Genomic DNA, 12,227 nt, shown 5'->3' with positions numbered 1-12,227 from the left:
ATAAATAACACTGACACGATTGTCCACGGCTTACATTATCCGATCCATCTACTGTCTCTTTCTCTTGGTAAAAAGTTAATTAAACATCCCTATCTTCGGTGGTCTTCTTTATATAGTTGCATCACTCAGTAAGATGGATAGAGGATACGATTAAGAGACATCAGAGGGCAAAAAATGTGGCAATTTCAACAAAAAATACTTCTATCAGAAGCTGTTTATGTTATAGTAGGGCCGGGAATAGATTTTGTATGAAATTGAATGAATGTCGTATTTCGGAAAAATATGGTCTATTTTAAATACATCTAAGATGTTTCCATGAATTACCAGTGAACATCCCATTTGAAGATTAGTCTGAATAGATTTACGAAACTATCTGCGTGGTTTGCGTTTATAAAGATGTTATATCCAAAATTATGCTTTTCTTCGCTATATTTAGATTTTTGTGGCGCAACCGATAAAGATATGAGGTGTTAAATTAAACGTTCGATAGAGCATATCAAAAAGAATAAAATAATCTATTTTAATAACTCCCGCAAAAGTTTACAGATAAACTTTTTCAATAAAATCACTAGACTAGCAAGCAGAGTAGATTCTACATTTTAATCAAGAATATAACATATTCTTCATTGTGAGTTGTGTAGGCGGCTTAAATATTCATTTGAACTTCGTTTACTAAAATCACTTTCCGCTATTTTTAGATAGCGTATTTAGAGCTAGTTTTGTTTCACTGTGTATTTTCATCACTGACATTTCCAATTCAATACACATTTACTATGTCAAGTGCGACTTGAATAGATGGAATCATGATGGAATACAGTATCGATTACGTTTTTACAAAGTTAACCTTAAATTCAATGGTTTCGTGAATAATGAATTCGAGTGGTCAGTGGCTCTCAGTTAACCCCACCTACTATTGTGCGCCCTACAAAGGCTCATTGTTATGATAATACGATTTTAATGAATATAATTGTATGTGTAAAAATTGCTTTACTCGATTCATTCTCACGCATGGGTCGGGGTGGACGAGTTTTATTTTTTTTGCGTGGTGATGTACTTGATTGTATGCAGGAACTTTATTTAATTGAATATTTTTTGTTTGATTGAATATTATTTTCGTCAAAGCGCCGACCAATTCAATTTTTTTTCTGTAAGGTAGGTCGTTACGTACGATTAATTCTATTGTTTAATATTATATTCCATAGGTACATTATATACTTATTCAATGTGTATAAATCCATGTGTGATCAATAATACATTATTTTTATACCGTTGAAGATCTAATCCTGAATTTTTTAAATAAAATTCACCCTCTGTGTAATAGGTATACTTATACAGCTACTTTGGATTACATAAACTGCTTGACTGAGCTCCTCCCGGGCATCTCTATCGGATTTTGTCGTATATTTTTAGTAATGTGCCTTAGGCTGAATACAACAACAACTGAATATAACTGAATATAACATCATGAGATATAATCGAAAATATTCAAATAAAAACGTGGTTATGAGGGCAATTCATTAGTCTAAAGACATACTATAAGCTGATTCTAGATAACTTTAAGTTAATTCATTTTATTCATTTGTAAATGCTTAGAAAACATTTAATAACAAACAGCTACATAAAAACGCTCTTCATGAATAAATGAATAATAATTTCTGGTTGAATTTAAAATGAATGCTCTAAGTTTTATCACATTAAAAATTATATTCAGAGTCAAACTAGTTTATACTACTAGTTTAGTTAACTCGTGTCTTAAGTATCGTAATTGAAGGTACAAGCTGCATTTATTTATTTTCTTTCAAATATTGTTAGAACGTTTCTAACTATAATGGTATTAGATCACACAATCGGCGTCAAAAAACGTCCCTCCTAGACTTAGTGGATTTAAAGTCTGCCCAATCTTAGATTTGGGTAGACTTTGCTTTTTCTTCTCTTGTGCTTTGTAATTCCGACCTTAATTGTTACTAATAAGGTTGAAATTGTTTGAAAAATTGAATGCTTTTGGCTCGTAGTTTTGTGAAAGCACATTAAAGTATTAATTAGGTTGAATTTGTATAATGTTTGTTTTTTGACCAGAACTTTTCCAATCACTTTTTACGACAGTTTTAAGTCAGTTTGTTTAGGATCGTGTATCCAGTTGTTATTTATGATCGAAGCTTGAACAGTATTAAGTTTTAAAGCGAAAGACGTGAGAGCTGGTAGCGCACCAATCTTTATTATGTCACAAACACCCAAACATTAATATTAAGATTTATTTTACAGCAGAGTCAGTCAACACGTCGATTTAAACTGTCAAACAAAATACTAGTAAAGAAATAGTCTTTTCGTCTATCTTATATTGCAAGTATCGCGATGAAAGAAACATTCGATAATCCTGCATCTTAATACGAAAACAATATAATTACCATCGCAATAAATGGAGTGTACACTTAAATACATATGGAAAGATCTATTTAACCTAGGAATAGCGTAGATATTATATAGATTTCATGTTTGCCCCAATTTTGTAGCTTTGAGGTTGAAAATTACTACTTAAATGACAATCAGATTGCGTTCGACTTGTAATACAATACTAGCCTTGGTCTAGCTTTAGGGTTGTCAAACTATATTGTTAGTGGGAGTCGAAATTAACCTTAGTTGAGCTTTATATTGGCAAACTATAACTGACTACTTAATGCTTTATTTTTAAAGTATACAAGAATCTCGTCCCGGCTCCGCCTGGATATCAAGATTCCTGTTTTATCTCAAGGGAGCATTTAAACGGTATAAAAAGTATCCTATCCATCCACTAAGTCAGCGAATACCCCGTCTGTATACCAAATTTCATAAAAATCGTCGTTTCAGTGTGATTGACGGACAAACATCAAAACAAACAAAGTTTGATTGAGTGGTGTTATTATAACTATCTCAAATAACTTCCACCGTCACAAGCTACTATAATCAGATAGAAAGATAATATTGTTATAATAAGTCAGAATTAACTTTCCTTCTAAAACTTTATATAGAACAATCGTAGATAACCAGGCAACAACTACTTTTTGTATGCAGAATTTCATACAAAAAGTAGTTATTGCCAGCCCTACCAGTCAAAGAGTAAATGAGAGAACAATCAATGCTAAAATACAGTTATTGGACGTTAACCGCCCGGTCTATTTCACAGGCAAGCGATACTATACCCGTGTGGTTTCTAGTAGCAGATATATACCTTTGTTAATGTCAGATGTTCGTCAACGTTCAGTGAAATATTAATGATATGGAGTAAATTTGGGAACTATATTATAGCTTTAGCTTATGTAGAACTAAGACTGTCTAGATACATAGATTTAACATATAGGTACTTATAAAATAGAACAAGGTATGTATGTATTTTGAAGATTGTTACAAAAATGTAGATGGGGTGAATAATTAATTAGTAGAATATTTTAATGTTAAATAAGTATTTACTTTATAAAACAGAATGTAAATAACTAATCTAAAAAAAAATAAATTGAATAAATACCTAGGTACGTGGGTAAATATATTTTAATTCGTTTTGGGAATAACAAAAAACGAGTTTCGAAGAAACCCGTACACACGGTATCCATTAATTGATAAGTTATATAGCAGGAATATGTTAAAATTTCCATAGATATTTATTAGTATAACCTGATTTTCCAGAGATCATATTTGTAATGTGCTCACAATCTAGATATAAATAGTAAATATATTCTGCATTTCGCTTTTATAAACAAAATTAAAAATTGTAAACTTTTTTTACGGATTTAAAATAAAACGAACCCTGTCTCACCCATAACCACTCCTTAAACTTCTGATTACAATTCTCGGCATGTGGCTAAAGGTTTTTTAATGATCGTTTGTTAACTGTTAAGTCGTACAATTTGCTTGCAACATATATATTTTCCGCTAGGTAAACGATACTTTTTATATGCCATTTTATTATTAAACATTGATAATTAATCGAAACCATTGTCTGTATAACCCACTTTCAGTTACCTAACTGCATTGAAGCCAATACATTTCTTGCATTTGTCATCAGTTAATTAATTTTATAACTGGCTGACTTTAATCATCGTGCTTATGGTTAGATTCATAATCGCAAATTGTGTATGTATATTTAATTAATATTTTATGAGCTTTATATTAAAGTCGTACGAGTTGTTTACTGGTATATAAATATTGTTAAAACTAATATTAAGAACAAATTGTAATATCTTTCATCTATCATTTCATCAGTTTCTCCATGACCACGCTCCCTGTAAAGTGTTCGAAACGTCGAGTTAATAATATAATTAATAAATCGCTTTTAAATATCCGTTAAAAATTCTTTAATTTCTAAATGTATAATACTCGCGTAAAATCAAACACAAGAAAATTCAATCTTTCATCTATTCTACCGTTGCAATTTTGTACCTACGCTTAATCACGCGAAGATACAAAACTGCGCGTCGCAAATCTATACGGCAACTTATTAGAAATTTAAAGGTAATTCCTATACAAATACATAATTTGTCCAACCGTGGCAACGCCTGCCCTCTCGGCCACCTGTGATCCCGCCACAGCAATCGAATTTATTCTACTCTTTCGGTTTTATGTCTAAGGCACGACCCACGCCATCTATTGAGTTGATTAAAAAATTTATTATAGCATAATTAAGCACGACTTATTCTTATCTAGCGACCCGCCCCGGCTTCGCACGGGTGCAATAATACATGATAAATACACATAAACCTTCTTTTTGAATCACTATCTATTAAAAAACGTCATCAAATCTGTTGCCTAATTTTAAAGATCTAAGCATACAGCTATACAGTTCGTGGAAAGCGAGTCTGTTTATACTATGTAGTGATAATTTCATTGTTCATTTGATCGTTTAAGTAACCAGTTTTTTTCTTTGCAGGTCCGATTAGGATAACTAACCCGTCCCATGAGTGTGTGAACAATGTGAGTTATCCATGTGTGCGAAAATGTGAACACATCCAACCATGTTGAGGTTTCGTGTCGCATGCTGCGTAATGTTCGCAGTGCTGCAGCGCTGCGCTGAGAGTCAGCAGGATGTGATCATTGAGGAATCGGGTGAGTTTGAAATTCCATTATATATGGGTTATAAACAATGATATTTCTTTTTATTGGGTTGGTATACTAACGGTGGGAAACAAATTCAAATATCATTCATTACGGAACGCGTATTACAAATAGATCTTAAAGTATTATTATAGTTGTGTTCGTGAGTTGTGCTGACATGCAATCAATACACTTGGGCTTAGTATTTTCTTGAGTTTGATGATGATGAGGACATGTAACATCTCAGTCTCCGTTCCGTTAATAAATCTTTAATTACCAAATGTGTAATACTCCCGTAAAATCAAACACAAGGTCATACTCCTTTTACTAGGTTTACCCGTAACAAATACTCGTATATTAACCCAAATGGGCCCGGGCATTTTTTTTGTATGTTTTCGATTGTGAGTGACATTTAAAAATTATAAAATTAGGTATACGACGGTGCATTACTGATTTAATACATTACTATGAAAATCACTACATTTTCGCCAAGATATATTGGACATTTTCTAATTCTTTTATTACTTAACTTTGATGTTTAACAATAGGTACGTATTTTTCTAATAAATCCAATTAATACAACATGACCTATTATATAACTCGAAAGGCATCAACATAAGATAGTGAGTGATAAATACGCTGTATATACTACCTATTCTTCATATATAAGCAGTACTGCGAATCAGCCAAAGCTTTTATCTTTGCGGAATCTCGGATATAATAAATTTCTTATTCCTTTGAAACGCTATTTATACTTACTATTTATACTCTGTACCCTCACGTCAAAACCTTTAAAAATGAAAAAGGACAAATTATTACATACATAATAAAATATGATATATTTTCTACTTCCGCGAACGCATATATCTCCATAAAGGAAATAAGTATCTTTTACAAGAAATTGAAATCATAAAACGCGACTCATGAGCTCGATCCACTGCGAACGAAAAAGGAATTTCTCTTGGAAATCTATATTAAAAGTTATAGAATGAAATTGGCCGAATATAAACTGTCTGAAGCAGACCCACTATTACAAGTTTTGGCAGTTTTGAAGTCAAGAATTCCTTTAAGTTTCTGCTCTAATCACTACTTACAATTGGACGGATGTTTTATGTGAGACGAGGTTATACCCACGTCCTGTCGAACAAAAGTCAATTTATTTATTCCGCTGATTTTGATCTCTGAGTCAAGGGGAAATGATGTTTTATTTGTTAAAGCAACTGGGCTAGTGCTACGCCTTATGGTCTGCGATCACCACCGTCAACGAACATTAGCAGAGGTAGGACCTCTGCAAATGCGTTGCGCGTTTTTAAGGGGTAAGGGCTAAGGAAAGCATTGACATGGAAATATTCATTAAGTGAATGGCGTGGGAGTGATGACATAAATTTTTCAAATCGATCGAGTGTTTATTTAAAATCAAACTAATGTATACAACCATACCAAAAACATCCTTCTATAAATGAGTATTATTAGTACAGGGAGATGCATAAAATTGCTAATTGTAAGAGTAGACGTTATTAATTAAGCACTTACGAACGGAATACATTCAATTACACCAATCTTGTATGTATTCCGTTCGTTCATATATCAAAATCGTTTATTAAAATATTCTAGTCCAATGTTGAAATTGAAATTTCTATGATACATCACTATAAAGTGTTCTGAAATAGATTTCTTCTAAGCAATAAAGTTGTCTTATTACACACTGTAGTGTATAGCTTGTATGATAGAGTGTTATAAATGAAATAAATATAAGAAAGACCCTATCTTTGTCCGTTAACATTGACATGAACCACGTAATTAGTAATAGTTTCCCAGAATTATTTCAACATTATAAGTACTGCCATTCCCATAAATTCAATCGATTAACCATATAACAAGGTCCATAAGAAAAAACGCACCGGCGTCGACTTTTAAATACTCGTTAAAACTCTAATTTACATATCTATCGGAATAATATCTTGATAAATCAAAGGGATGTCTCCATTAAGTCCTTACAATGAACGCTTGACACCCTGTGATATATGGTTGCATTTTTATCTGCGGCATCTCTTAATGATTCAGGTAAACGCCCATGAACATTCGTTCATTCGTTTCGAGAATTGGCTTTGTTGATTAATATATAGCCTAGTATAGAAATATTTAAGATATTAATGGTCAATTTGGGTAAAAACTGTGGTTATTTTATTCTAACTAACTAATCTAAAACAGTTATCCCGTTTCTGAGATTCGATCGAATAAACTCACCACAAATCAAGCAATAATTTTTTTATTACTATTTTCCCATATATTAATTCCTGATGGAATGCCGGGATAAAACCCATCATATAACCTTTAATAAATTCTCATAGTATGCTTTTACAAAATTTAATCAAATAGGTTTAACGGTTCAATCGTGAAGAAGAGACAGACAGACAAACGGATTTATATTCTCATTCATAATGTCAATAGGGACTAAAACAATTAACGAACATTAAAATATCATCAAAGTTCACTTGTTAGGTATGGTTTATCAACCATACATAACGTATGCATTATACATTCTTAGGGTAGAATAGGGAGCTCATGCAATTATTTGTTATATACCCTCGTGACTAGCATTAGTAGACAGTTAATTAAGATGTGTTTGTGAAGCAGAAAAAGCACTCAATCGATCTTTGTGAGGGCAAGCTTACAGCTCTCAATAAAAGCTATTTTAGCGCAGTTTAAAGTTCTAGCGCAATTGATGTGGCTGCCGTTCAAGATTTATAGCTAGAGGTTTTTTAATGTGTTCTAAATGTGATTTATCTAGCGTGACGTGCAGTCTAATAAATATAACGAATTAACCGATTTTTAATCGGATTAAATCTTTCATTTGTAAAGTCTATACGATAGTACTGAAAAGTAATTATATAACTCGTTCTCACATTTACCTAATACACACACATTATATTCAATATAAATTGTATAAAACGAAAGAGATTATTTTCATAGTATCCATGAAAGCGATGTATAAAGAATCACTGAAACAGCCCTGTGACTGCTTTTAGATGCAGCATATGCTGAGGAGTTTTAATTTTCAGTGCCACGCTGTTAAACTTAGTTTTAAGTTGTAATTTATATATATAGAAGCACCACGCCCCGGCTCCGCCCGGGTAGTCATTTATCGTAATTGAAATAATATAACTATCCTATCTTTATATATATAAATGGATCGCCAAATGTGTTGCTAAGCGAACAACTCCAACTATGAAGAAGGAACAAATTGAAGGCCATAAAACAATTGGAATTTGTATTAAGGCAAAAAGGTTGTCGAAATTACACAGTTTCTATGATTTTTTTTAAATTAGGAAATTGTGTGTTAGGAGTTCAGTAGTTTGGCAAAATCACTGGCGTATGTTAGTGGCGAAGTGGAGAATAAGTTGGTAGAATATACGAATAATACTAATATGCTTATTTGCTTGGTTGAACTCTTATCTCAGGAACTATTAATTTGATCGAAAAATTGTATTGAATAATAGGTACCTACATTTTATTAAATGCTTTACATATTCCTTATTGGGAATAGGTAGGGCATCACATTATCTACTCTAAAAATATTTATAGAGGAAAATTTTGTATTTTTGTATGTTTGTAACGTTTTCACGCAAAATTGCTGCATCGATTTTAAAAAACTATTTCAGAATTGGAAAGCTGCAACTTCACTAAGTGACATCGGCTATATTATTATGTGTACTACACGAACAGCTAATTACAAATAAATCGAACTTGATCGGGGGGCATAACTAGTCAGATATAAATGATAAACATAAAAGTGGGTAGGATATCGGTCTGACAATGTATTAAAAATGAGTATTATTTGTTTATGAAGCAAATAACGTAACAGTTCATTATAAAGCACAATACCTGTCTCGCACTGAAGAGTTTATTGTCTGAGGATACCGTCCACTACACTGTTTACAAACTTTTCTAGTGTCTTCTGTGAGCTTGTATGATCCATTTAAATACTAAGGTAAACACCTGATTATTAAATATATTTATAGGCATTTGCCTGCAATATAAATTTTAAACTAATCTTGTGAAGAGTACCTTTTGATGAGAATCAAATACTTTGTGTATGTAATTATTCGAGATTAAATACATTTTTTACGTTTGAATTTTCTCAAACTAACGTGTTTAACTATCGTAATACCGGTCCAATTGGAAGTATTTTCATAAGGTCTTCGTATTTCACTTAATAATTTATAAAAATCTATACATTTAATCCAATAATGAAAAGATACTGATTTTTTTTTTAACTTGAATAATTTGATACCGTCTTTTGGCTGATAAATAATATATGAAAACTTATATCATTTAATGTCAAATAGCGTAGAGGTAGGGCAAGCGGTAAAACTAGCCCTTGTATGTTATAATGGATGGGTCTGTATATTAACTTTTCCGTAACACTTGCTTCGCCCCGCAATTTCATAAACCTACATAACTGCGAGTATACACGTCCCACGGACAGTGGACACCTACAATAACGTATTTTTCCACAGCGAAAGATTGATTAAAATACCTTGATTAGTTTAGTGCAAGCCAATTGTTTCACATGTCTTTAAACATTAGTTTAATTTTAAAATTTTATACATCGTTTTAACGTTACTAGCAATCCCAAAAACTTTCCATATATAATTAATTATTTATTAATCTTACCCCACGAATCTTGCACATTCCTGTATAAATATTATAACCGATTAGAAAAACTAAAACAATAACTAATACTCTCATTCCAGCGTCGATAGAAGCGGTGCACGCAGCGCTAGGGCGGGCGGCCGAACTGCCTTGCGACGTGACGCCCGCCCTACCGCACGACAGCGTCGCCCTCGTGATATGGTACAAGCAGGGTCACAACACACCGGTGTATACGTGAGTATTGGTTTATTTGATACTAAAATAATTGGATTAATGATGTTCGATACATAATGATAATAAAAATATAAAATCTTGTTTAATAGCTGCAAACAGAACCTTAAATAGTTGCGTATAAGCAAAATCAACAGTAATATCATCTATTTTATACTGGATATAATAGTAATATATAAATATCAAATTAACCTAGAACTTCGAGCTATAACCATAAATAAACATACCGTTAAAAAATAATCGGGAACACTCAGCATTAATGAGTGTCCGGCCATTTCCTTTCTCAGTCATACGATTTATGTAAAAAAACCCTAAAGCAAGAGAGTATTGTGGAAAAAAAAACGGCAATCAAAATAAACGATAGCCGTCGTTCAATAGCCATAAACATATTCCTACTTTGTTACGATGTTCCCTAAAATTACTTAGATCCCTACCTCTCTGGTACCTATCCGACCCTTCCGCGCCATTAGATTGTGTCTTGGAACCTTGGAGTGTAATTTTAGCTTTGTATTGTACTGTATTAGCCTCTTGTGTCCTAATTCTATTAAAAACCAAGCATTCGCGATTCGCTAATTTTAGTGATCGAGTTTTTTTTTTAATTCTTATCAAAAATCTAAATTTGTCTTTACACAAAGAGATACATTTTTAATTTATTTCTTTTCACTTAATAAAGGACCCACTAATTGGAAGAACGCAATTCGGATTGCGGATTTCAATTATAATTTAAAATAGTTGTAATGAAACAAAAGCTCAGATATTTCTCCTTTGTTCCACCAATTTGAAATGAATTTAAATAAATTGCTCGTTAACGGCGTGTTAATGATGTCGACTTAATTAATATCGAAATTTGATAGTTCCACGAAATATCAACTGAAAATGTATACTTCAAAGGTTCCATGAATTAAATAAGACTAGATGCCGAAACATCTTACGCTTCAGAGTAATTATTACCTTTACCGATTTTTCAATCTTCAATTAAAATGATCTGTCCAATAAAGTATTATAAAACGATATAAAACGTCAAGACGGATACTTAATGGTTTTTAATACGACATTCTGCGAATAAATTTCAAACAAGAATTGAAAAATCGTCCCCGAAATTCCTACGAATCGTCACTTAATCCGTCTAGTTAAAGATGTCGGTGTATACCAAAGCTAAAGCAAATTTAAATTATAATCTTATTAAAACGCTTCTACAAAGTTTCTGTTGATTTATGAAGTCATGTTATTTTGATGCAGACGATGCTTCTGGGTATTTGACACTCAGTATCTGTTAAAATTACTATATCACTGTGGATTTTTGTTTTTGTATGTTGAATGAATGTTCACTGAGAGATATATTTCCTGTGTTTATTTTCAATGGAACTGAAAATAGATATGTATATTTTAATTCTGACTTCCACATATCGTTTTTTTAACATGGCTACTTCCTTGGAATACAACGTGATATGATTTTAATGTCAGTTGTATATACTCTCAAAACAACACAAGTTTGAAAAGACGTATTCGTTTCTCTTTCACACATAAACTATTGAATGCATTTGGTTGAAATTTTTATAACGTAGCACAACCTACAACATTTCGTCTATAAAAATATATCAGTTGTATTTAAATTTTCATTTCAAAATAAAAATACTCTTTCCCTATATCACTGTAGGTTTTTCGTTGAACGTCTATTCCGTGGTAGGTTTTACTACAACTATTGTATCGCATAACTATCATTACATGGTTTATACTATGTCGTGTATGTATGTTTATGCAAAGTCGCCAGCCGCATCTATATTTTTGTATACTTAGACCTTTAAAACTACACAACGGTTTTTGATGCAAGTTTTTTTATATTTTTGTAGATAGAGTGATTCAAGAAGAAGGTTTATATGTATAATATCATCTATTACATACTCCTAATTTAATTGTAACGAAGCCGCGGGCAAAGCCTAGTTTGTCACAAAGTTATTTAAAAATTGATTATAAATAACCGAATCAAATTACAATATTCATTAGCAATATCATCCTCCCTTACGTTCACACGTACAATAATACCTCTACGATTAAGTATTTAAACTTAGATTTCCTAGAAACCTCACTGACCCTTGCCCCGGGTTGGTGTACGTGTCGCTACCCTTTTGTGGGTCTGAGTTAATTTCTATACTATATCCCAACAATTGATAAAACCGCCATCGCGTATCATGCTTTAGGTAACCATATATACTTAGTCTGGCCATAAATACTGTTACACTTAATTATAAAAAAATATTACATTTGAATTTCGAATCTGT

The 12,227-nt window shown here is 32.1% G+C and overlaps 1 protein-coding gene across 1 annotated transcript in view; it reads left to right on the top strand.

Annotated features, from left to right (window-relative positions):
* Window positions 1-12,227, top strand: part of LOC119836074 (nephrin-like) — a 59,717-nt gene that overhangs the window by 12,828 nt on the left and 34,662 nt on the right. Inside the window, exons 2-3 of the mRNA XM_038361288.1 lie at window positions 4,898-5,073; window positions 9,819-9,951. Of these exons, the coding sequence (XP_038217216.1) occupies window positions 4,983-5,073; window positions 9,819-9,951 (224 nt within the window). The 5' untranslated portion in view covers window positions 4,898-4,982. The remainder of the gene's footprint in view (window positions 1-4,897; window positions 5,074-9,818; window positions 9,952-12,227) is intronic.

The sequence above is a fragment of the Zerene cesonia genome, chromosome 22, assembly GCF_012273895.1.
Source record: "Zerene cesonia ecotype Mississippi chromosome 22, Zerene_cesonia_1.1, whole genome shotgun sequence".
Classification (NCBI taxonomy): Eukaryota; Metazoa; Arthropoda; class Insecta; order Lepidoptera; family Pieridae; genus Zerene; species Zerene cesonia.
This window is presented reverse-complemented; position numbering and strand designations above follow the sequence as displayed.